The 27,605-nt window shown below is 42.3% G+C and overlaps 1 protein-coding gene across 4 annotated transcripts in view; it reads left to right on the top strand.

Moving 5' to 3' along the window:
• Positions 1-27,605, top strand: part of LOC117153763 (uncharacterized) — a 302,729-nt gene that overhangs the window by 191,322 nt on the left and 83,802 nt on the right. For all 4 annotated transcript variants that reach the window (XM_033328133.2, XM_076621483.1, XM_033328130.2 and 1 more), the window contains exons 7-12: positions 9,868-9,985; positions 21,031-21,124; positions 21,239-21,328; positions 21,783-21,872; positions 25,081-25,298; positions 25,854-25,992. In XM_033328133.2, the coding sequence (XP_033184024.2) occupies positions 9,868-9,985; positions 21,031-21,124; positions 21,239-21,328; positions 21,783-21,872; positions 25,081-25,298; positions 25,854-25,992 (749 nt within the window). The remainder of the gene's footprint in view (positions 1-9,867; positions 9,986-21,030; positions 21,125-21,238; positions 21,329-21,782; positions 21,873-25,080; positions 25,299-25,853; positions 25,993-27,605) is intronic.

The following is a 27,605-nucleotide window of genomic DNA, read 5'->3' as shown; positions in this document are numbered from 1 at the left end:
TGATCTTCGCTTCTGGAACGAGCAGTTCCTCGAAACGCCAGAGCGATCTCGTTTCCTCGGAAAATCGTGGCGGTGACTGAAAAATAATCGACCGTCTGCCGGTGTTTCAAGAAGATTGAAAATCTCGAACGTCGAACTGCTCTTTCCTTCGTTCGACAGGCAATCTTTTTTCCACACTGACGTCAAAGGCCTCTATATAGAAGCTTTCAAGTGAAATTGAAAATTCAGTGAATGGAGCAATACTGCGTAAAATCGAAAGTGTAAGTAACCTTGAAGAAATCATAAAATTTAATGGCGTACGGAACGATAAACAGTTCGTTTCATCGATAGGAATACGAAGAAATTTGCAAAAATTCATTCTCATCGCTATTATTAAGATCTATCCTGTCTTTTATAAGATCTGTAATCTTTATCATTTCGGTTCTCAAATAATAGTAATGATTTCCCATAGCAGAAGATTATTACGAATCATTAATCATTCAAATATCCACTGGAAACCAAAAGAAACGTTCACACAACTTCTATTCTCAATTGTTCTAATAAAGCGGAACAAAAAGCATCAGCTATCACCAGTGGAAATCCCATATAGGCTGTTATATGTACACGAAATGTAGAACACGCGCTTTCCCATAGTTGAATCCATTGAGGCGCCTTGCTCTGCGTCGAGAGTGGCGCGTTCTCCGATTAAAATTCGCTCACCAATTAGTAGTTTGATCCCGTTCTGCGTCGGACAGTCTGGTCCGCCCTCGACCCTCCGTTTCTACTCGTAAATAACGAGGATCGCGCGGGCGTGAGACCCGCCACAGGGGCTACGTCGATAGCAACGACTAGGGACGGGACGTCTGAATGCGAAAAAGCTGGCGAACTCTCGAGGAAACGGAGAAAGGCGGGTCTTCGTTCGTTTCATTCAAGCTGCGTCTCTTCCATTGCTCCAATCTTGGCTTTCCAATATCATAACGTCTATGTACATTTTCTTTCAGTAAGAGATGATAACGAGAAATAAATAAATCGAAGCATTGCTTGGAATAGAAATGAATAGAGTTGGAGATACGAAAGATAGAATGTGATAGGAATCTAATTATCTCTGGACTCGAAACGTTAATTTGGATTTTTCTTAATGCTTGAAGTATTTGCAGCGTCGTATATCTTTTTTTTCAATGAAGCATCTTTTTATCTAGTTTTATATACATTTCGTTTTTCTAGTATTAAGGTTTTGCGGTCATATGGAAATACCAATATTATCGAAATTTACAACGTATTTCTCTAGTGTTTGCAATAAGAGGAATAAAATGTCGAGCCAATATTCTCATAGTACTGCGTACAGAGAAACTAATCACAAAACTAATTCTGACGAGTTTCTCAAACAAAAGCCATATAGGATCGACAGAACCTGGTATCAAGCACGAAGCTCAAGATCGTCAGAGGCGCGATCCACGCAGTCTGTACGGACACGTTCGGTACACCAAGCCGCTACGTGATTATGGTTATCACCCGGCCGATTGGATCGAGCGTATTAGCCACGCACGAACTCGCCGCGCGCATTCTAGACCACACTGGCGAGCGACCGAACGAGCGTCTATATACGTATGAACGTATGGAATACTTTCAGACGAGATCGAGATGAGGATTTCTGAGAAAGTTTTCCGCCATGCTTCTAGTGGCACACGCTCGACCCGTGCGAACTCGTCTCCAGTCGCTTCTTCTTCTTTGATCTTTGCCTTTCTTCACTTCTTATCTTTTCGCGTCTCCTGTGACGCGACGATTCACTGGAATTCGCTCTTAATTGAGACTACGTTACGTACATATGTCTATAAATAAACCATGCTGATATATCGTTGAACTTACTTATTCTTATTATCTTATCTAATCTTACTTATTCTTACTATACTTATTCTTGTTAAAATCGAGATCGACAGATTTTAGCGATGTTCGATCAGTTTATTTATCAAAGTTCGATTTATCAAGGATTTTTATATGTGAAGATCACAGGGGTTCTTTCTAATTTTATTGTCACTTCGTGACTAAATTTTCAATATAAAACGACTAAAAATTTTAACAGGGTTAAGAATTTTAAGCCACTGCTTTGTAAAATATGACTATAATAGAAAATGTGACTTATCGCGTTCTTTCCCCGTACTCTTCGTATTTGGGTATTTTTCATTCTGGACTTTATCGTATTTGAAATCTTCCAATACGTTTCGAATATTTGCTTTAATTAACATCGATCTAACCAATGCTCTTTTCAAAGAATCATCGCTTTATAGAAAGATTAAAATTTTCAGCACTGAATTGATCCATCTTCAAAGAAACTTGAAATTACAAAATGGAAAAAGTAGTGCTCGTCTTGATCGTCGATCGGATTTCTAAGAATCGCGAGAGATTCAAGAATCGATTGGTTAAGAAGGAATTCGAATCTGGATCCTCGATTTGCCGGACGATTGACCCGGCCGATTGAGCTATCCAGGTCGTCGACAAATTACTTCTTCCTAAGTCTAATGTTTCAAACGGCTGCCGCCCACAATTTCATCTCGCGCCACGAACCTTCCAGCAAATTGCCTCTCCTTTCCGCGGGTTTTCATCTTCCTGCCGTTCGTTTCGCCAAAGTTAATGATATCCTCGAGTTTCCCAGGTTCTTCGTATTTCGTCTTTCTTTTCCGTTCCGATGCAGTTTTTCTTCTCGCGGTTTTAGTCGTTGCGTGCGCCGATCGTTACGCGTTTAACGAGCCACTCGGTAACGCGTTCCCAACAAATCCATCCAGAACGATCGGCGGATAAAGTCAGGGCGTGGTCCCGCGTCATTTTGGCGTCGCGATGCGCGAAGGGGTCAGCCGTTAGAACGTGTTCCACGTTGGAAACCAATGGAAAGTTTCGATAGAAAATTGCCAGCTCGCTGGGGAAACTGACTTGATAAGAATTGGGATTCTGGTACAGTGATACAGTGGTACAGCGTTCTTTTTTTTTTTTTTTATTTTTAGAGGGGCTGGAAGATTTATGGAAGTCGTTTTGGGACATGAGGTTTGCGTGTGTAAGGTACATACACGATCGCTATTATTTACGATTTTCTGTTTCTCGCGAAGCGTACATTGTTGGCGTGCGGGGCCTACTGTAAAGTCTCTCGAAGGCCGTGGGATCTTAACCCTTTCACTGATAAACTGTGGCTATACTCATTCACTAGATCTGTGGACGAAGATTGGTTTTATTCGCTTTCCACGATAGAATATTCTGCAAAAACGCAGTGTTCGTGAAAATTATATTAATATCAATTTCGGGTACAGTCTCCGCGAGGTAATTTCTAGGCAATCATCGAGCGACAGGATGTATCATATTTCCGTGTGTACGAAACACGGAAAAAGCGGCATTGCGAGGCGCCGTTCGTGCTTTGCACGTCGCGCATGATCGACGAGCGGTACGCAGAAGTCGATAGTCTGTCGAAAGGTGAAAGATCGAAGGTTAATAGGGGTCGAGCGTTTTTTATCGCATTACGGCGAATATTCTGGCCTAAGTAGTGAACACGAGTTGGCCTTTGTGCGAAGACTTTCCACAAATAAGATGTTCCCCTGGGTATTAATCAACGCTTAATACGTTCGCTTACTCGCGCGAATCTGATCCGGGGATACGCGCGAGCAATTTCCGTGAAATCGTTTAACGTGAACGTATTAGAAAAATTCTAGCGCGGTGTAAAACACGAGAAGATTGCAAAGATTCCATGGATTCCGAGTCTGCGTTAGCAGGCTTGTTTGCCAACAGATCGTCAGAGTGTTTTACAAGATTTGGATTTTTCTAATAACGAAAAGAGAAAATTCGATGTTCGATTCGATGATTATTTAGAAATATAATATCCATAATCTATATACAATTTAATATTAATGTAATCTATATCTATAATCTATATATAATCTAGTATTTAGATTATAAGCCTAGATTAGATTTCTTTGACGAACGAACGATCCAGAGAGAAATCCCTCGTTCGCTAGACCACTAATCTGTGATTAGACTTCTTCTGATTCCAGCGTCCAAATAGCTGACGCCTGGAGCTCCAGGCAATCACGTGAAAGTGGCTGTTACTTCCGAAAACCATAAGAACAGAAGAAATCAATCGTACAACAGCAGAACTAAAAAGGAGAAATCCTTTATTTGCTATCCCAGAATCAAGCCAGTCAAACCATGCGCATCTTCCTCTTGTCTAATCCCAACTTTTTAACAACAGACTCTTAAAACTAACCTCTAGACAATAAATAAAAAAAACTGATAAAAAGAAACGACAGGAGAAAAAGACGAAGAAGGAGAAGGGTAGAAATATCCTCCGTATGAAATCGTCAAATTTCACCTATCAATTTTCAAAATGCATCGACTCGGCCTTCGAAGCGATCGGACGAATGGAAGGAAACATGATCCAAGCTACCTGTCCGTCGCGGTGTGATTATAATTGCAGATCTGGCATTCAGGATCGGCATTACCGAGTGGTGAAACCTTCGTCGCGATTCGCCATGAGAAACGTACAGGGGAATCGATTATTCGGAGAGAGGTGCGCGTATTGGTGCCGTTCAACGACTAATTAAGCGATTATAGCGACTCTCGAGCTAGCTAACGAGTGTTAATCCGCAGCCAAGTCGTGGCCGATAGAGCCAGCGCAGGGTCAACTTGAGCGCACGCTCGCGCGAGCACCGCGATAATTTTACTTATCAGCGTGTTTAGACGAAGCTCCCTCTTTCCAATGGAAACGATCTTCCTTTCTCTTTCTGGCCGTTTAGTTTCCTCTGTCTAGTAGTCCGTCTTCAATTAAAATCAATTTCTTCGACACGATGAAACTGAATATTTGTATTCGAGAGCGTTTTCAAGTTACGACGATATTTTCTATGTCGCGACGAATGTAATAGGGAACGAGCTTTCAAACAATCGGTCTTGCGTTGATTTGTTTCTTCTTGAAATCATAAGTGTCGTCTTCAAATAGTATTCTTTCAAGATAAATAGGTTCAACAAGTAGTACTAAAATACAAATGACTCGACTAATTAAGGATAATTTGGCAATTCAAAAGCATGTTTTAATTCAAGCGAATAACAGATTCACGCTGGTAAAACGGTTTTGTGGTTAAAACAAATCTTTGCCTAAATTCCATTTCTTCGATTAAGAGTATGAAATTGCAGAAACAGTCTTCTTATAATCATAGCGTGCAGAGGTACGATATTAGCCGATGAATTTATTTATTTATTGATTTTATATTACCTTACCTAAGCGCGCTTCGAAGTAACGATATCGGCGCATTTCTAACCGTTAGTTAACCCGTGCGCACATTCGTCTCGTCAAAGAATCCGCCATCGAGCTTAAAAAAGGAAAAAACACCAGGATGCTGAAAGAAACCAACTTATTAAACCTCGCGTACATTCTATCCGCTAGATCCCATGGATTTTTTCTGGCGAAAGCACATCGATTTCCTGGCTCGGTTATTCAAATTACCGTTAAACCGAGCCGCTTGAGGAATCCCTGGTAGCGCGCGTGGATCGCCGGTTACGATGGACGAGCGAGAGTCGCGCGACTGCGATCGTAACGCGTCTGAATCCTCGCGTCCGCAGCAACGGCGAGGCGCGACTAATTAAGCGATTAGCGGCTCGCTAGCGCATCGAGGTATTAATCCGTAGCGTGGTCGCGGTCGAAACGACGGGACACGACTTTGCTTCGTTCTACGAAATAGTAGAGGAAGAAGAAGAAGAGGAAGAAACGTACGAAGAAGAAGACGAAGAAGAGAAGGAAGAAGCCTCTCTCCTGGCTAGATCTTTCTCTGTTAGCGAGCGATCAGCAAGCATCTGGCTCGATCGACGCCAATAATTCAACCGGGTGTCGGTGAATTACACGTTCCGCTACGCCCTGCAGCCCCTTTTCACGGCGCTCGACGTTTTCATTTTAATAGAAATCGATCGTGCTCACAGTCACAGCGTACTCGCGTTATAGCGATGGGAACTAGCGAGCTATATGAAAAAGAAACGTGGATCCATAGAGAGGTAGAAAATGAACGAAGGTGGAGGAGGGGGGAGGGGAGATGAATCGCGAGCGTGCAATTAGAAATCGGGGATCTACGGGGCGGCAATAAATCCAAAAAGCAACACGGCTAATGGCGCACGCGTATTGACGTATCCATCCGACTATCGTTCATCTTTCTCACGAGTCGCGGCAGTACGCATCGTCCGCCTCGCGGCTACTCGCGATCTTCTCGACGCTCCCCTCTCTTACAACCCCTTTTTTGCATCTGCATCTCCTCCTCCTACTCTTCTTCTTCTGCTTCTTCTTCTCCTTCTTTCTTCATTATCATCGTCGTCATTTTCTTCTTCTTGGTTTTCTTCATCTTCGTTATGTTTATTCGTTATTCTCCCTGACTTGCTTATTACTCGGCATGTGAAAAGGATAGCGGATCAAGCGGATTCCTGTCGGCGTGGCGGCGGCTCGCGAGGTGGAGTGGACGCGCGTCGTGAGCATAAGTACGCTTGATTTACGCTAAAAGCCGAGTACTCGGCCCCGGTTCGTTCAATCTTTATCGAGGGGGTAATGCGATGATGATGGACGAGCGACGATTTGTAGAGGCAGAATGCGCGCCACGCCGCGTTGGTCCACGATATATGCGCCTCCGTCGTCGTGGAACGGTTATTATTGTAACTCGATCTCGGCATACGGCGTCGAAGCCGGGTAGAAAGCGCTGGAATTTCGTAGGCCTCGAGTACCATCGGGGGAAACTTGCCGAGGGAATTGTTTTGGAGGGGCGCAACTGGCATTTTAGTCTGTTTCGTGGGAATCGAAAGCGATGAAGTCATTTCGCAGGGGTCGCCGACATGTTCGGTCAGATACCGTGATCGATCGTTAAAGAATCTGTCGTAGTGAAAGTGATTTTTTCGGTGGAAAATAATTTCACGTTGCGATGACTTGTTCCTATACTCAGGACGATTTCTTAATTTTTTTATAAAGAACCATCACAAAAATGTTTCGGAAAATATCGTTAGATTCTCCAAAAACAGTTCTGAACTATGGTTTTAACGATTTTCGTATTAGATGTAATGGTCAAAGTTCATAAAATTTGTATGTTTTAGAAGAGCAGGAGGATTTATAAATTCATTGGCCAAGAGGGTTAAATCCTCTCTCAAACTCTAAGGGATTACAGCAGGTCTGAAAGGTTTTCATTAAGAGAGAACCTCAGTGTCCCAAAAGTTTGATCTTCACCAATATGCTTTCACCTCGTAACATCCAACCCACGACTTCTCTCCATTATCCATTCTAATTCGCTTCATCTCACTCGTCAACCCTCCGGAGATTTTGTCCGGACGCAAAATTCCTCCGATAAACGTTCATCTACCTTCCTCCTTCCTCTCTGAATCCTAGCGAACGACTGCGAACGCAAATGGGCGCACGTTTCCACGGAAATACGTGAACGATCGCCGAAGGCTGGATAGAAAATCGGGAAGCGACCGAGGGAAGAAACGGGCACGGTTAATCGTGTCGTAAACATCGAGAACGGTGCTAGCCGACGTGATTTCTCGAAGCAAGGAAATGCAAGATCGCGCTGCCCGCCGCGACCTTTTTTAACGATCCGGCGCAGCCGCTCGGATTACCATAACCGATCGATTACCGAGCCTACTACGAGCGCGGAGCGGTTTCACCGCTCGATGAAGACGTTAAGGTACGCTCTAGGACTGCCTGCAGCCCAAGAAGGCCGGCATCGTCTTTATGTCACGAGGAGCACCACGAGCGTTTTCACACATCGCACCTGGACAGTGTTCGTGAGCCAGACTTTTTTCTTTTTCGTGGAAACGCTTGGATACGTAACATTATTTCCGAGAAATGCCCGGAAGAACGTGATCGTTTGTGCTAATTCAGAAACAGGTAGTTGCGCGTTTATGGAGACTGATGTCGTGTTTCTGGAGACGCGTTTCATGATTTTCAGCAATAAGGAAGACTTAATGATACGAATATCAAAGGAGTTCAATCGTAGAAAGATGAAATATTCCAGGATAATTTTGAGGATGAATGTGTGTATCACGTAGCATAAGCAACAGCAATATAAAGCTTTAGTATTAGGTTGTCGCAAAAGTTTCTTTCGTTCCATAAGGTGATAATAGATGAACAACAATTTCTGTTTTATACTATTTTATTGAATTAAGTATGGTCCATTTCGTTCTATTTCTATTATTATGTTCGTGCATAATTCAATAAACTAATATAAAACAAAAAACATTGTGCGTCTATTATTTGCTTATAAAACGAAAGAAACCTTTCGGACAACCTAATATATACGTACTAAAGAAATTTTAAAATTCCACTTTTTTTATATCGATGCTTCAAACGAAGAAGTATTTTTCAATTTGTTACAAAACTTTAAAGTTGTCTTTCTACATCGTAGGAAATTTCTTTCTTCCGGAATTGATCGAAGGAAATTTGTCTTTAGGTAATCAACGAATCGGTCTTTCCAAACTAGGAAAGTTTCATTTTCATAAGCCCAAGCCTGCTATTCGATGATCAAAGGGATTGTATACTGTACAGCACGTGTTACATGTCAAAAGTGTATTAACACTGGTAACCCGGGAATTCGCAAGCGTACACGAGTTTGCCCACTGGCATTGGGCATTATCATCGCCTTGCCATGTAATCGCTTGTATAACTTACGCCACTATGAATTATCATTAACGCCCTGAGCGATCACCCTCGGGCAGATTTCGAGCTGTTGCTCGTGTGTTCATTCGCAACGGCACGCGTCAGAGGCACGTGATCACGCATGTCAGTCAGCTTTCCAAAAGAGACGAGTTAAGCTTCTCCGGTTTCTTCTTTTCAATAAGAAGATAAAGAATCATTCCATCAGAAATTCGTACATTCCACACCGTAACTTATTAATATCAAATTATTTTTATTGTTTTCGATCCATTTCTATCCTTCAATGTTAAAAAATATCTTAAAGGACAAAACACGACCAAATGCTTACTGAAATGCGTGATTTCTCGATTCAATCCTACGTCAAACACCTTTTTAAAACATTGAAGATAACTTTCTCTTGCTAAAATGCGGGCAAAACTAAAATATAGAAATTAGAGGATTACAGAAAGATCGAACATCCATCTAACTCTTACTCCCATATCGATCGCAATTGTTGTCATCGAGTAACGAAAGCGAAACCAACTCTAAGGAAGAACGTGGTTGAACCGTCCAAGATCGTATCGCTCATATATCGAGTCTAATCGGTGAACAACGACAAGATCGCGAGGTAACATCGGTCGTGCGTCAATCGAACGATCCGATCGACGGCGGATAGCGTCCTTGTGCATCGATATCCGATTCCACGTCGCGCTCACGATTAAGACAATAAGATTTTACGACGTCCTCTATTTCATTTGTCGCTGGTTATGCCAACGATTCGATCTCAGCCCGTGTTTGGCTATTACATTTTCATCGATATACAGAGTCAGCAGTCAAGCAGTCAAGATTTTACCGGAAGATGACCTACTCCGGGTGGCGCAAATAGGCACGGCTAAAAGCCGATCATTTAATAACTTATACGTCAGTTCTCGATTACGATCGACCGTGGTGCCAGCCCGAATCGGATCACGGTCTGTAATCAAATGCTGTTACCGACTTTTATTACGCCGTTAATGCGGGACGATCGGTTCATGGATTGGCTCGCGAATGCGTCCTGCGTTCCTTGCTACGTATTTTTCAGTCACCAGTGCCTCGGTGTGTGCGTGTGTTCATTGTGCCGCGAAGAGTAGAGAGAAAAGTCTTTAATCGATACTGTAAATTCGACCCATCTCGAAGCACATCGTTAAGTCTCCAATGTGTTTATGGGTTGCACGAACGATTTCGAGGGGTAATTAATTTTTCGAACTTCTGTGTTACAGGTTGCACGGATGCCTACGGCAGACCCGTTCTCGAGTTCGAGGACGAGCCGACCAGAAGGGAGACCCTGTCTGTTAAGGAAGTGTCGTCGTTTCTACTCTACCTCGCCCGTTTGCCCAGGTAATTACGTAGCTGGTTTACTTTTGATTATTTGGACGACAAATTTGTTATTTCGCCAAATGAACGGACCATTAAGTTATGCAATAAGTAACAGGAATTTTTCAGTATGTACAGTCTCGTTTGCATCGTCACGTAATGACAAATTAATTTCACGCTAGCAGAATGAAATTGACACTGGTTAACTATTTACGTTATAAAGGAAAGTAAATTGTGCCATATCTGTAAAATGTCAGGTGTCGGGTGAGTTATGAATGGGCGTGTTCATTAGGTGAAAAGGAACAAGTATCTGTACCGGTAATTAATCATCGGTGTATTTTCCTTTATTTTCAACATTTTTGCCATCGTTCTACTAAGTTTCCTATTCGCTTTTTACGAAACCCCGGTTGTAACGAGTTCCATTACTCCTAACAAATTATCTAATATCTTTGTATCCCACGATAAGGAAACTATGTACAAACAGACTGTAGAATATATCCAGAAATAAAGACATATTTCGTTACAAGCTACTAGATAGGAAATAATAATTCCAACGTGATACTTGGATAATCGATTTCCGATATTCGATAAGTACTCGCTATACAGCATCGCCATCCGTATCTTTCACGCGTTACGCTCGAAATCAAGGATATATTGCGATGACCGCTTTTCTCGGCAATCACCGTGGAATAATAACGGCGATTCATTAATCCACTCGGCGAGGAACGAGCTTTCCAGCCGGACGAACATGATCGACGACGGTTTCCGTAATAATTATAATTTTCCATGGCCGCGACATCGACGACACGCCCACAGTAATCACGGACAAGGTGCAAAATCGCGACTTGAATATCGTGCTTCAACTACGAATTTCCTAGACGTCAGAGCATGGCCCGTCCCGCGAGACAAATCGTGACGCGGTTATTAATTAACCGAGGGCGCGACGTTTTTTCTAATTAGCCCACTGGGCCGAGGCTAATCGGAATCCAGTTGAAAAATGGCTATCGTCGGTAATTACCGTGCTTGTTGCTCGATAATTCAATTACGCTGATAAACGACCGGCCTTATCGGGATTTTCAATCAATCCATCGTCTCGAAGGACTAACGAGGACCTTCCTCGTTCGACGTCCTCTTCACGTGGTTCAGAGTTCGTGAAATTTGTATGATACTTCGACCACGCGTCTAGCAACGTCGATCGTTAGAAAGCTTGCTGCTTCACCGACTGACTTTAATGGTGTCATTAATATTTCCACGAAAACTCTGTCACAATGTCCGTACGTCGACCGCGTTGTTTGCATAAATTCCCAAAGGTGAAACTCTACCTACGTACAAACGTTCGTAGAAATTAATTTCCATGTTCCTGGCGCGCTGCCTTCTATTCTTCTCTGTCGAAATCGCGAGTTATTATCTCGCGATTTCACACCATGTACACATTGTATTTACTAATCGCTGGTAATTAAGCTGACGAACGACGCGCAGATTGTCTCTAGTCCGGCCCGTACCGAGGTGCGATAAATAATCGAAACGGAGAAACAGGTGTCGCCCTTTCTCTCCAGGCGAATTCTTTCGCCGCCGCGAGCGAGCTGGGCGAATTTTCGATCGTATCGATGCACGGCATTAAAACGGTGTTCACGCAGTGTTGCGAGTAGGTGAATAAAGGCCCGGTGGAACGGGAAAGGCGGTAAATCATGCGCCACTTAACGCGTCGGGGAATAGAATTTTGAATAACGATCGTCCATTATCGCGGCGTATCGAGGAAAGCGTGCAACACGAGGAAACTGAATATATTTCACATTACATAATATGTCTATTGTTCGGAGAAAGTGCATATTTCATTGATAAGAATCGAGCATAAAGCCAATTTATTTTATTGCTATCCTTGCCGTGCCGTTTAACCGAGCCGCCGCGGCTCTCCGATCGATCGAGACCCTAGGATCTCTGCCAATTCTGCCCGCTATTGAAGCAACTCCAATAGCCTGCCGTGCAATTTCCTGATCGAGAATCGATGTACGGTATGGCGATATTTTACGTATCTCTGGCAGCCGATGCGACTTTTTCATTTCGCAACGATTCTTTGACGACCACTTCGAAAATTGCGGTTTCCCTGACGAGCTTTGGGAAGCTCGACTATGTCGAATTCGTGAGCTGTGATTGAGAATACGAATACCTTGAATAGAGCAGAGAGAATATTTAATGGCAAAATTATCGAAAGTTTTAAAATTTCCTTTCTTCATCCCTTTTTCACAATTAGTAAAATCATGACTTCTATTCACATACTCACAATGGGTCTCGATCGATCTTCGGAAAAGTTCCAACAACCCAGAAGCAATCTTTGTAAGAGCTACCTCGAAACATCTATTTCTGCTATTAATTTTGGAGAACTTAACCGATTAAAATTACATAAATTTCTTTCGAGATTTGGATGCTCCATCTTCATTTTTTTTTTAATTTTATTGTTTTAAATGGTACTACCGGAATGTCGAACTTCGCTGAAAATCGCGGGTCACAAGCTTTACAAACGCAATTCGATCCTTTCGCCCGATGAACATCTAAACGAGCAACAAAACAGTTTCCACCCCATAAGCTTCGTTCCAAAAGCGGCAGCAGGCCGATGAATTATTTAGTACCAAGCCGGCAAACGAGCACGATACCCCGACAGCGAGCCGTGCCGCGACCGTAAACGCCCTGGACGCGTTTTTTTCTAGCCGGTCGATCGCGATTAAGAACCGTTTCGATCGGGACGAGCTCTAAGCCTTCTGGTCGATTGTCAGCGGGTCGGAGGAATCGAAAGGCGATCGTAAAGGATGTGGCCGAGTAGGATTCGCGAAGCAAGGTCCTCTTCCTCTCGAATCGGTCGCTCGTTTGGCCGCGTTCGCATGCTACCCAGCTCGTAAAACATATCACGTACGATAGCCACGGCAGCCTATTGCGGTATCGTCAATCGTGCGGCTTTATGATGCCCCGTGCAACCGGACGAGCAGCAGAGAGAAGAAACGATATTCCGCCCCGGGGCTCTCCTCTTGAGAAACGTCCTTCTATCTTTCGATATCTACTCAGCCGTTTCATGCGCGCGGAAATGGGAAATTCGAGGTGAATGGCCTCGTCAGAGCTGTGTTTTGCTGAAATCTTTCGGCCTTGTTAAGATTCTATTAAGATCAATTTGAGAGCTTAAAAAACATTGGACGTTGCACAAGGTGAATAGCGAATATCTACAAGATCGAAGGGCTAAAAAGGTAATATTTACGTCTTCTTCAAGAAAGCAGTGTTTCCAATAAAGTTGAGAAAGCATGTGAGAATAAATGGTAGGAATTAGATAGAAGAATTAGTTTCGCGTGTCATCAAGAGGAATTCTGTGGCATCCACGGTCGGAATTATGCGGAAAATCGGAGGTGAGTTCGAATCGCGAGACAATCATTACGAAAGAATTTTGAACAGCGATGTTCTGCGAGATTGGACATAATAAACGCTTAATAACATGCGTCGTGAATGTAAAATACATGCAATTAATGCCTCGTGACGGCGTTTTCTCATGGCGAATGGAAATGACTTTACGCGAAATTTCAAATATCAGGTCTGGAACGCGTCATCGCGCAAATATTCCGTCAATATGCATAAATAATGTTCGAACCGGCAATTTTCCCATGCATTTTTGAAAGATTCTTCGGGAGAGAGTTGTGAGAATAAATAAATGCAAAAATAGTGCGAGAATACTTTGATATAATACTTTGGTATACAGTTTGATACGAAACTTCCTTGATGTTCCATAAAGTTACAAGAATCTTTTAACGCAAAAAAAAAAAACGACCAAAATTTTAATGAATGCCCGATTAATTCCAGTTAATCGAATCTATTGACTTCAACGTGAATTCCTATTGCGTAAACGAAAGGTAATAGGCAATAGGAAGAATCAACGAACTCCATTTATCTGAATTATTTGTCCCACGGCACAAATTCAGGTAGATGGATAAAAGTGAAATCAACAAAATCAGCCATCAATTATCATTACCTCATTACTAGCTACTTATTTCTACATATACTGAAGGTATAACAGAACAAACCAACCAGCTCAGGATCCACGATCGAACGTTTCCCACGATCATAGGAGACAATCGAACACGATGGTGCGTTTTCACCTGATGCATCCCTGAAACGGGTACGCGGAAGGTCGTCGGGGTTGCGAAAGTTTCTGGTCTTTACGCGTGTCCATTATTGCCGGTCGTCTATATTCTGCAGTAGCGAAGAGGAAAGTCGCGAGTACCAGGCGCCGCGCCGTTGGAATTCGCCGACGAAAGCTAACAGTGTCATAATGATCCCCTGAGCGGAACACGATCCCCATAAATCAACGTACCGGTTACGCGGGATTCATTAGCGTTTTTCCTCGTTTGTCACCTTTTTTCTGGCAGTGTGGCGGCGCGCGGCGCAGTCTCAGTGGGAAAGCGCAAAACCGACGTTGACATAGCGGTAGGCCAATCTATCGATGGCGGATTACTTCGCGGATACAGGCTGCAGATTATTTATTGATCGTACGACGACAAAACACGGATCTTGTGTGAAACTCTGAATTTTCACACGTATTTTTTACTTTCTATTTCCTTTTACTTAGATTAAGTCTGCTTTGAATATCGTGTTAATTGTTGGATGTCTGTCTTACGTATGCAGCGGATGATCGATCACTCGGAAAACAAGTTCGAAGCAGACCCTAAATAAAAGATAAAAGAATGAAAAATACGTGAGAAGCTAATCTCTGAATTTTCACATGAATATATATATATCTTTTTTATTCAAGTTTAACTTGCCTAGATGATTTGTAAAGTATTTTACGAAATGGTTGATCAAATTCAATGACGTGGAGAGAACAGTTTTCTCTTGGGGTCGATTGAAACGCGGCGATAATTAATATACATCCGAGATAATAAGTTCTGATGTATGTGATTTCGTGTTTCTTATGTAAAGTGACATACTTATTACTTGATTGATGAATTGTTGGGAATTTTGTTTCCATGGATATATGTCCAATATATCGGAACATCTTTACTCTTCAACAAAGTTAGTTAAATCCCTTTGACAAACATGTTTAATAAATATGAGAATGATAAGTGGCTTCTAGTTGACGAATACAAAGTTCAATCTGTCGAATTCAAGATATTCATACAGCTGTTTATTGATTGAGATTCTTAATACCGGTAGGAGGACGCTTTCAGCAATTAATCAGTAAGAAAAACAAATCATCCAAGCGTCGATGAAAAACGTTCAACTCCTCTAACAGTTACCATAGTACGGAAAAAACTTGTCCCACATTTTCTATTCCACTGAAAAATCCACCTGGCGTAAATCGTCACGCATTAATGGAACTTGTTCGTTAATGAAAGAAAGCTGTGTGTCAAATGGACAGTCTAACTAGGAGAGGTATCATTTACCGTATCAACGTTGCAGCGATAGCAGAGCGCCTCTGTTAATTACCGGTTGTCGCGATTTATTGGTCCAAGGTCGAGGATTTTCACTTCTATCAGCTGCTTCCTAGATTCTGTGGGCGAAACCTGTCGCGTGGCTAGAACCGGAAAAATTGGATCGTGCTTGCACGAAGAACACGCCTCGATCTCGTGGAGATCGAGGGTGAAGTGGCGAAAGTTCTGAAATACGCCACGTGTCCTTGCGAGATTGCGATGCATTCGCGATTTCGATCGTCTATTTGTTCGCAATCCTTTTGTTTATTCGCACTTTCTTTTCCCTATACTTCTTTATTTGCATATTCTCTTTGTTTACAATTTATGTTTATTTCATCTGTCTACATCTACTATTTATCATATGTCAGACATCTTCGTTTGCAACTGCAGTTTGTTCATGTGCATCTAACTCACCACTTAAATCAAATTTTCGAAACATTTTGAAACGTAATTAATGAACGATCCATCGTATCAGTACCTATACCTAGCACAATTAATCAAATCTTTAAAATCCCATCACAAATGAAATTCCTTTTATCCCTTTTATCCCATTTTCCTCATATCCCAGCTACTTAATAATCCGCATCAAACTCTCCTAACAATTAGTCGGCTCACCGACACGATAGCGGTTTAAACTCAAAACTATCCGTGCAGCTGGCACCTCGTCGCATATCGCATATCGCTCGAGAGGGAGTCACGAAGTCCGGAGATTGCACGACGATAGGATCGCGGGGGATCTGTTGGCCGATCCAGTTGTGCACCTGACCGCATTTCTGCATGAGTTATGGACGTGCATCAATCCTTTTAGCCAAGCTCCTACCATCGGGCTCTGATCGTCCCTCCCGCGTCTCCCAACCACCCTCGTGTTCGATGGTAACGAGTAACGGGTTCGGCGAAACGTCCCTCGTTGCTATCTCGCTTTTCCCCGCGGGACCAAGATCTAGAACTGCAGTTTGTCGACCCACTTCCAAGATCGTATCAGATATTCGAGCATCTCTTTTCCTACCGTTCGCTCGTTTTCCTCCCATGTATTACATCCTTCTCTAGAGTGTTCTTTCTCTACTTTTTTTCGCTTCGGTTGCTTTGACTCTGTTTCGCCGGATTGTTAAGCACCCCTGTCGTTATTTAAGATTTCGAGATTAGGGGGATCCTTTCTGGTCTCTGGATGCCGATGGTGGAACGCTGATTTCTTCAAGTGACGGTACTTCAGATCGTAGTGAATTTGTACTTGTGTGTGTAGATCGATAGGGCAAGAGTGAAGTTTTTGGGGGCTAGGGTCGAGACGTTGGAGATAGAGGAATTTGGGAAGTACATCTGGAAATGCCAATTGGACTCTTTAGTGGTCGTAGTTGATTAAGTTAATGATAGGTAATAAAGGAAATCGCTTCTAGGGGAAATATCGTACGAGGCTATAGAATAATAGGAAGCAGTGTATCGTATATCTTTTCCATTTATGTGCTTGGACGTGAACTTAGAAACTTTGCTATTGCTTGAACAAAGAAGAGTAGAACTGGTTCATGAATTAATCCCATATTTTGTGATTTCTGAGAAACAGTGAACGTCTATATACTTCGCCGACTGTTCAACATACAATATGTATACATAGTTGGCGTGTGCAGCATGATGTTATTGCATGCTCAACTGGCATAGGTGAAGTACATTGGTCAGAACACGGAGTTTTGCTTCTACTTATCGAACTGTCTGTGATTTCAATGCGGAGATTTGTATGTTGATTGGTCGCTACAGGCATATTAAGAGCTCGACGGAGCGTTTCGCCCGACAATCGTCGTGTCAATGGGACATGAATGCCCTCTTATCGGAATTTTAAATGAGTTGGTGTCGAACGACAGGTTGCACAAACGCGGTAGCCTTATCGAAACTCTATTGCGTATATCATTCGACAACTATCAAAAACGATACAATTTTTTTATATCTTTTTTAACGCGAAGCACTCGAATTCCTTTGAATCGGGAATATTCATGCAAAAGTGTAGTTACACGTTATACGTAAGTGTAGAAGTGAAATTAACATGGAAACGCACAGTATCGTTTACTGAGGAAACGAATATCTGAAACGACGTGCATACAACATTAGAACGTAATAAGTATGTATATTGGCCTTAAATTTTAGCCATAGACAGATATGCGAGGTTTAATAGGTCGTAATTCTTTGAACTTGATGCTCCACTTATGAATCCCACGATGGTTTCGTATTTCGCATTTCATTTGTAGAAATATCAGTTGACCATGTTAGCAACCGTTGATTGAATTTTACTTTCACTTTCTATAATTTTCTCTTATACATCATAAAAAAGAGAAAGAAATCACAGATAGAATAAACTAACATAAACGAATGTTGTTCGTGCTACTTATCTCCTCGATAACAATTCTAAAAATATCCAAGAATAATTCATACATCTTTCGATGCTAATGGACTATTGTCCTGACATCGTCGTTGGCAAATTTCTCTACGAAGATGATACTAATTTGCATACATTCCACGACAATATCGCAATTACGTAAAAGTTTTTATCGTTGTCACGACCTGAGAACTATGCACTCTCCTACCAGGTGTCGCGTTTCCTTTGATTGTTTTTTTCTTGCATATTAATTTAAACACTCAGCACTGAACTCAGCAGATCTGCACTGTTAATAACGCGTAAATAACTGTCTAACCAGTACCAGTTTCAGTACGATACTCTAATCGAGCTAATCGGTTTTCTACGAAACTCCAGTACCCTCGATTCTAGCAAACCACAAACTGGAGCATCGCGTACGTCACTGGAAGCCGAATCCAAGATGATGTACATTCTTTACAGAGCACCCTACTTTTATATCGACGATAAAGATATAAAAAGGAGAAGATTAGAAAAAGAAGAAAATCAGAAGGAGAGCACTCTTATGAAAAGATTAAAAATTGGAAAAATTCGAGAAAATCGAGGTCTCCACTCCTTTAACCCAGTCCGCACGAACGGCTGCGGTTTTAAGTACACATAGGATGGTCTATTGCGATTTCAAACACGCTATTTGACCAGTAACATCCAGGCTTACAATGCTGCTAATGCGTTTCTTCTAAGAGAGTGGGCAGTGGCGTAGCGGTGGCCGACAGTTACGATCGAATTGTAAATCCACGTGTCACAGTTACGGCGATTCGTTTACTCGACAAACGATCCTGGAGGTTAATTGAGAGCGACTGCACACGCTGCCTATAAGAGAATTTTCTATGGAAATCGTGGTGACGCACGCGCAAACGCTATTTCAACGTTTGCGGTCTCTGTTTCGGAGGTTAAACGTGGAATGTCTTGGGTTAGGTTGAATTCTCAGCACTTCCATGGTTTCCTGGTTCGTTTTGGAATTCTTCTTTCGAAAGGCTAGTTACGGTTTCCTAGGCAGTTGACATTTGTTTGCGGTGGCCTGGAGTTATGGATCGTAAATATTCAAACAGGTGGTTCCTCGATTTGTCTCTCAAGTGTCGATCATGTTAGGAATTGACAAGCTAATGTGATATTTCATGTACAAGCTTTTTGCAGGGGACGTAAATTTTGATGTAAATTATAGTTTTCTCTCTACATTTAATGGAAGTGCCTTTTAACGAACCTAAATCACTCACGTCTATGCTATTCCATCGTCCTCTATGCCTTGACACTGTTACTTATACTATCCAATTAGACTCTGTGTCCCTTCGTGCGATCACGAATGTAGTCACGGAAAAATCGGTTTGGCTTATCGAATCGATCGACGGTTCAGGGAAACGCGTGACTAACTATTCCGTGAGGCTGTGAACGTATCATTACCGTGCATGAGAACAGCCCGTAAATTCAATAAATACGGATTCGAGTGGAAGAGGACGACGCGAACCTGTGCTATCCGATACGTATCGAACCAATCTTCCTGCTTACCATCACTTCGATGAATTCTTCGAGGACAGTGTCTTTGCTGAGGGATATCTTCTTACTATTATTTAGAAGATATTCAACGTTGTAAGCTATACAGGGATAGTCACAAAAAGCAGAACGTTAAAGTATTTCTATTGAGATTATGGTAAGTGTCGAATTCTGTTCTTTAATATATTACCCGAGGATCGTCGATACTTTTTTGAATATTAAATTCTTTCAAACGTTTTTGAATTGAATTCTAAAGTATATATTTGGGTCGTGTAACAAAACCTTCCCTTCCGCTCTCAACATATTGAACATTGTACTCGAAGAACTTTAATTATATTTAATTAACCGTGCGAAGAATTGAACGCAAGGAAAAGTTTGAATACCGTCTGGTCGGGTTAATTCCTTGGTTGGCAGTCTCAAGAAGAAGAACGAAAGTGTCGGTGGTTGCACGATTTTTGTTTGTCAATGGAAAGGTGGAGGGGCATGAAAGCTAGCACGGCAAAACGGGGCTGGAGACGGATTAAAGCGATCGCAATGTACAAAGAACGGCATTGTAAGCAGTGCATACGCCACTGTGAAGTGGATGCATGATTACTATGTGTATGAAAAGGGGTCGGGGGACGCGGAGGGGGTTCCACTGCCACTGGAGCCGCGTGAGAAACGCTGCATACTTACGCGAACCACCCACGTGTCACAGCTTAATGCAGAGGATCGTGATACGCTTTTCCTTCATTCGATACTCTAATATGATCCCTCGGTGCCTCGAGTGAAACGTTCCCTCTAAGTACACATGTGCATGACAGGAATAAAAATACCAGGGAACAGACTGGGTTAATTATGGGTCTCGTAGGTCTACGATGGTTCTCCGTGGGAAGATGTCAAAAAGTGCTCTAGAAAAGTTCGAGTTCGATTTCACGAAGGAACACGCGATATATTCATGGTGCGTTTCACTCTTCGAATTGTTTGATTAACATTTGACATGTTCGTGCGAATCCTTTATTCGCGCCAATGATGCATACTGTTATTTATTTTACTGTTCATAAATCACAGGACACTTAGTGCACTTAGGACAGGCATAAATAGATATGTACAATTACTACAGTGCGGATTTTTATTTATACAAGAATATACAAGATATTCAAAGTGCAATACACTTTATATTTGATAGATAAAACAATTTTCTACTTAAGCTCCATTTTTTGAAGTATATTCATAAATACTATTAAACGAAGGTGATAATTATCGAATGATTTATAATTTCAAAATCAGCTAAACAAGATATTACAAAGTGAAATTTACTAACACAATCTACTATCATATTAAAAATCTGGAAAAGAAACTTGTTTGCAATCAGGGGATCATTATACGTATTAACAACTGCGATACACTTGAGAAGAAACGCAGGGAAGAAAATTACTGGATTATCCGCCACGAAGGTCAGAGTGAAACGATCGAGCGGCCCGTCGGTGGATCGGGTCGTATCTTCGAGCGCACATAATCGGCGCGCGAACGTGTCGACACGACGAATGACTCGTTTCACTCTCTGAGCATGACTCGGAGGAGAAATCGCGGCGACACGCCGCTTCACGTGGGAGATCTTGTCAAGCGTCGGACTACCGTATCACGGTGACTCACGCGTATGCACGGAATGTCTCGATAATTTATCCCGTGCAATTTATTTCATCATCTGCCAGAAACGGTTCCTCGTCATCGAGCTGATCTCGTTTCTCTTCTGATTTCAGCTCCGATGTCGCGAAGAACGGATTCACCCTTCTGGTTCGTGGATACGTCCCGGAGTGCTTGGAATTTCTCGACAAGGTTCTCACTCTTTTGCAGGTAAAACAATTAATCTCGTAGTTTTATGTAATTTTTATTCTTGTCTTTATCTATGACGAGATGAAGTAAATTGGACGAGAGATAAGTTTGAAGGGAATGATTGTTATTTTTCAGGGACGAGTAAATGTTTCTCAAGCATTGCTTCTGCAGAACTTTGTCGCTGAAGAGTCAACCGATTCCCAGTTACCTCTGAGTCGCGTTAAGGTAAGCACACTTGATTCTATTATCCTACCAATATTATTTAAACTAAATCGAAGAGTTTGAAAATTGAAGAGTGAATGATTTTTATTCCTATTGGAAGATTCCACAGAAACAATATTAACACTTTCGACATAAATTAATTACAATAACATTCCCATATAACGAACAATCTCCATGGATACTTGAACGCGCACACGTGTCCTTCGCAGTGGAGGGATTAAGCAATTGTCTTGAATATAACTTGTGTTCAAACGCGGTCATTGTTTGCTCAGTCCCAATTCCACGGTGAAAACGTTATTCCTCTATTGGTAACGCGTTTCGTCTGGACGTCTCGATTGCACGGTTCTCAACGAGAAGAAAGGAAACGGTTTCCTTTCGAGTACGATTTTCGGAGACACTGTTACAAGAGTCATTTATCTTGTCGAGGAGTTAAAAGCGTTTCCGATTTTGCTTTCAGACGATCGTCGTGGACGAGGGCGCTTTGAGAGAGCACATTCCCAGGCGAGAGCAGAACCACGACCAGGCTCAGTGGATCGCGTTTTATAAGGTAACCAAAGCTTCGTTCCATTTAATTCTCGAGGGTTTCTCGTTTCGTTCTGCAGTGTTTCTTCGCTGTGAGTGACTCGCTTGTATGTATATATGACCACTTCAAAGATGTTAGGGGAGATAAAGGGCAGCATTAATGATACAATAATTTACCATGTAGCTATTTCTCTAGCGGCGATTATACTGTAACAACCCCCTTGCATTCGTATATCAAAAAACACATTCTCGAAAGAATTCGCTAATCTCTCCCTTCCTACAGTCGCATCCACCAGCCTAATCTCGCTGATGATTTTTCTTAGTAGATCCCGCACTTCACCGACTCCCTTCCTTTCCTGCCCGTATTATATCAAACCTTATGTCATCCCAATAAAATTCCCTGATCTCTTCCAAAAGAATCCTGACATCCAAACTTTGCACAGCACACGCCAAACTTATAATCCAGCCAAGCACCCTATAACGAGCGAGCAATTCGACCAGTGACAGGCAATTCAGTGGAGGCTCATCCGTCTGAATCCGAATTGCGACAAATTGCTTCCGAAAACGATCGCGCCTCGACAATGTCTTCTGACGGTAGGACGGTGGAAAAAAAAAACAGAGACAGAATCAGAGGGACAGAAATTTCGCCCAGGCCGGTTGACTGAGTGTCACGACGGTGATTCGGCAGGTTCGATGAAAAATGAACGGGCGACCGTGAGCGGAATAATTGTGCCGGGGCCCGGTGCTCTCTCGAGTCGCGGCGCAATTATTGTCGGAGAATTTATCCTGCGACTGGTGGCACTGACCGATGTTACCAATTTATCCGTGGCTCTCAACCCACGGCCGCGCGCTTAATGGCGTTTTAATGGGTCCCGTTAAAGCCAAGGAAAAAAGGAGACGCGCGGCGCGTCTTCGTCGCGCCTGGTATCGTGATCGCAATTCGTCACGGCCCTCGCAATTTTTTTCGCCCGCGACATGCGTCTGTATACACGCACCGATCCAGTAGAACGAATGTTTTGACGTGAATTAAGCATTCGTTCGGGTAATTGAGTGGCATGGGTGTCTTCGGGCTGTGATACGGTTTCGTTAGGTGGCGGTTTCAGAGGAGATTGGGAGATTGTAGACTGTGCATCCAGAGATTTATACGATCTTCACCTTGCACTGTGCAATTACGATCGATTAAGTCTGATTCGTGTCTTTCGAATGGGTTAGGTTGTATGGTAATTGAATGTTTGCTCGAAAGTGAACGATTAAAGGTATTATCAGATTTGAATATTTAACCCTCCGTTAGTATCGTATCATACACGACAACGATGAATTGTTGTAGGTTACTTTGTTTTGCAGAATTTCAAATATATAATATTTCAAATTATTTGAACTACAAAGTGACGCAATTATCAGATCGATCGTACTATTCTGCCAAAATTTATCAATTAGAATCTCTAGCTTATTCAAAGAACTCCAACTTCGTTCAGTATAAAACGAAACAAAATTTCTTTTCTCTCCGTCTTCATGGCCTGTACATCGTCCTTCGTGGCTCAACGACTTCGCAGCAATTATTCCGGCCATTGTGCGAACGTAAATGGCACAATGGGCGAATTCTATCGGTCTGTCGGTCGATAAAGCGATGCCGATCGAAGGTGAAGCGACTTTACAACAGTTATTCGCGACCTTGCTGGAGATAATCGATCGGGAAACGTTACAAGGAGAAAATTTCGCCGATGGAAAATGTTCATAAATAACGGTCGGCTCGTGATCATCGTTGAGATAGGCAGAAACATAGCTGCAGGATTCTTCGGCGGAAAGTAAGGACTCGTCTTGTCGTTCCTGCTCGCTTGCCTCTTTCACGAAGTATGTTGGGAACGAACCTTCGTTGTGCGTGGTCGAATAACTGGCGTTCGTGTAACATCGTTGGCGTACGCTTGAAAATTTCAAACTTTCTCGTTCGCGAGGAATCGTCGAACCCAAGCATATCATAATGTCGTTAGTGGAAGAGAGATTAAATGGTGGTGATTGATAACTAGAGTAGAACACGTGTTCAGTCTGAGCTAATTCTAAAGTACTATAATGAGTACTGAATTCTCTACTTATTTCTAAGAGATGGCTCTCTGTTATTTATTCTTTTTAGGACTATTCAGTGCCGGGTTTGATGCTGTTTTCGTTTGAAATGGATGTTACGTTAATAAAATTATATTCTTCCAGGCGTTTAATCTCTACTTTCACTTATTTTAATGGTTATGATAATCAGACCCTCGTTATAGTAGTAATGAGATCAGATATAGGTGTAGTATTGCAGAGTTAATGGATAGCAATTTCTGGTTTATGACTATGGCGAGAAAGCATATAAGGATTGTACAATCTTACATACTATTTTTCGTTCATCTCTTCCATCCTTCTACTATCATTTCCAAAATATAAACATCCATTAGATATCTTTTAGTGATCTTTAGTGATCAGCAATCAATTTTCTTAATCATAGCAGACTTCCATCTTCGAAAGGCCCATTAAAATTCACTTAATTAAAATCAGCGTAAAATGTTCTCGAGAAATGTAACAAATGACTTTGGCATATTTATAATTTTTCGTTATTCTCTTTAACTGATACTTCTAATTACTCTGAACGATATATCATCCTAAGTCCGTTAGGCTCTTTCAAACTTAACGGTTATTAGAACCGTTTAGCTTGGGATAAACGTTTGAAAAATTAGAAACGCTCAGTGGACGGCATCTGGATGTTATTCACAAAATATATTTACACGTAAGGTAATAGTTATTTTGCGCCACTCTGTATAATATTATAGTCTACCACGCGACCTTTCAGTGGAAGAATGTTATAAAGTGTCCCCGGATACTAGTCAGCATAAAAGCACGTACCGCATTTGCGCACGAATGATTTCAAGGGATAGGAATTTGTAATCGATGAAGAATTTATAAACCTGGACGAAATTACTTCAGGAAACATTCATACCGACCAACGTATAATTATCTCAAAATAACTAATATTATATTATTAGAATACTAATTTTCCAAATATCTCACTCAAATAAGATTCAACCCTGGGATCTACTACGAATAATTACAACAAAGGTATCAACTAAACTACCAATTAAAAATATCTGTTCTGCATTCTTCGTCACTCAACTCTTGCCGAAGAAAGACATAAAGAAATATACCCAACAAATATAATGGCCACTACTTTTCACTCGTCTCACGAACCTAATATTATCCTACAGGAATACGATGGACTAATGACGGAATGGCAGGCGGCAGGACGCAGGCTGGCCCTCGAGATGTCGGAGTTGAAGGAATGCAGCAGTCTATCTGGCACGTTGACGCCTCTCGGTCGGCTCCTGACGGACCCCACATTGAGAAGAACGTCGAGAGATGCCGAGGAGGCGATCACCTCGCTGGAGGAACGCGCGGCACCGCTTTTGCACCTTGAGCACGTTAGGTTAGAGAGCAACGATTCGCGTTAGAAAGCGCGCGAATCTCGCCGCAAGCAAGACACTCGCGAGGACACCGATCGATACATTACTCGAGCTTATTGTCGTTCGTTCCCGTTTCCCTCGCGCGTGTCTTTACATCCGCTCGTTCCGCTTTAATTGTCCAGTGGATCTCTCCTTCGCACGTTCATAAAATAGCTATCGACTCGCCTATTAATTTCTCGTGTCGAAGAAACGATCCTCTTCGCGGTTTCTTTGAACGACGTGCATATGCAATGATTCTCGCCGTCGTCGTTTCTTCGAAGCTCGAAGAGTTTGGTCGCAGAGTTAGGTCGCGATAGCGAATATATTTCTCGGCGCCACGTTCTACGTGGACGGGAAACCGTGATGGGGTACGTTTTATAACGATGACGATAACGTTTGTGTCGTGTTAGCGCCCACTCGCGTATGGAAGAGACGAGCTGCGGCGGGTTAGCGTTCGATGTTTCGTTAGCGATAACCTAGCCACTAGGGAATTCCTAACGGTGCGTCGCGATCACGACGCCTCTCTTTTATCTTTTCAGATTGTCGGTGAAACGCGCACGGAGATTAGTGGAGGAAGTGGGAAACGCAGCCACCAGGCTGGAATCGTCGTTCGAGACCCGACGCGCCACTATTCGGAATCTCGCGGTTCTCAGGAGCATCGAGGATCAGGCGCATGAGGTAAGTGATATTATGTAACTCCAATGATTTTTGGCTACTAAAGATTACGTAGTACTAGAGATTTTTTTGGTCTTTCGCCTCAGATCGTTTTCTATGTTCCTCTTAAAAAAATTTTGTAAAGTGGAGAAACGATCAAAATCAAGATTTCTTTTCCTAATTTTCTGATCACTGCGTAGGCCATCGAAAGATATTAAATGTTAGATTATATCTTAATAATATCTTCGGGATATTACACTCAATGACTGTGAAAGTTTCGAATCTCTAAAATCTGTGTTTCTCAATTCACTCATCCGTTCAGTCAGCTATAGAAAATAAAATAGACGTCGAAAAATTCTTACCATCCAGACCAGTCAAATAGACAAAGGGTTCTTTATACCTCTACTTTCACCTAAAAAAATCACATGGTTATCCAATTTCACTGATCGGAGCAACTTCTGCTACTACATCCTCATCGAGCGATCCTCGTCAAATTGATCAAGACGTTTGCACCTTGTTTCCTCCACCACAGGTCCTTTCTTCTTAGAAACTCTTTCGACTTAACCTAGTTTCTCATATCTTCAACAGTTTCAAATCAAAGATTCGATCTCGTTTATGTAAAGTCATCAAATACACGTCATGTTCCAGTCTCCTGGTTGTTCCATGGTTGATGATCGTGGTGTATAAGACGCATGGAAATCGCGAGTGCGATTAGCCGTGTCCCTATTCGACACGCGGCGTTATCATGGTCATTCGCGAGGGAGTGTTTGCACATAACCGAGCATAATCGATAATGGAACGTCGCTGGGTCGTTAAACGGCCGACGACTGGGCTGGCGCTGTGGGAATCGTTCGATTATAGCGATGGATCGCGGAAGGAGGATCGAGTTTCGTAATTCCTCGTCGGGTTTTAGACGAGATGGATTGGAAGGTTACGACTGGACGTGAATGGCTCCCTCGGGGAAAAGACTTTAATGCCTGGAGCTACGTTGTGCGAACGCGTGACATATCGCGAATTAGAAGATCGATGTTTCGAGATCATCACATAGATATCTAAAAGGAGCACGTGAAAGAAAAACGAATTGTTTTGATCTCTTTTATAAAAGAAGAAATTTTTAAACGAATCCTTTTTTGTTATAATTTCCTTGACATATGAAGTATTTTTTAACAAGGTTCTACAGTATCAAATTTTTTAGTAAATTAATAGATTTCCAGAATTTGATTTTCTCTAGATAAACCTTCCCTTTAGGAGGTAAATGTCGCGAAACAAATGACGCAACGAGATATATTAAGTAAATTACTGTTCGTATTGGAAAATTAATCACGATCGGCGCACTCCTCCTCTCATTGTTTATAATAATCCCTCGCGGGCCATGAATCGGCGGTTAATGACCAGGCGGAACCGTGTTATTTGCGATGGCTCATTGTATTATGCTAATTAAACGTGTAATCAGTTTGTCGTACACAGCGCATGCACGTCGACGAACATGTGGCTCGACACGATTCGCGTGTACGCACATGTGATGGTTCCGTTTCAAGCGGAAACACGTGATCCTACGTGACGGAACTATATAGACGATGTAAAACGTGTTTTTCTGAATCCTGGGAATCTAGAAACTGGAATTTACCTATGGCGCG

The sequence above is a fragment of the Bombus vancouverensis genome, chromosome 1 (assembly GCF_051014615.1).
Source record: "Bombus vancouverensis nearcticus chromosome 1, iyBomVanc1_principal, whole genome shotgun sequence".
NCBI lineage: Eukaryota > Metazoa > Arthropoda > Insecta > Hymenoptera > Apidae > Bombus > Bombus vancouverensis.
This window is presented reverse-complemented; position numbering and strand designations above follow the sequence as displayed.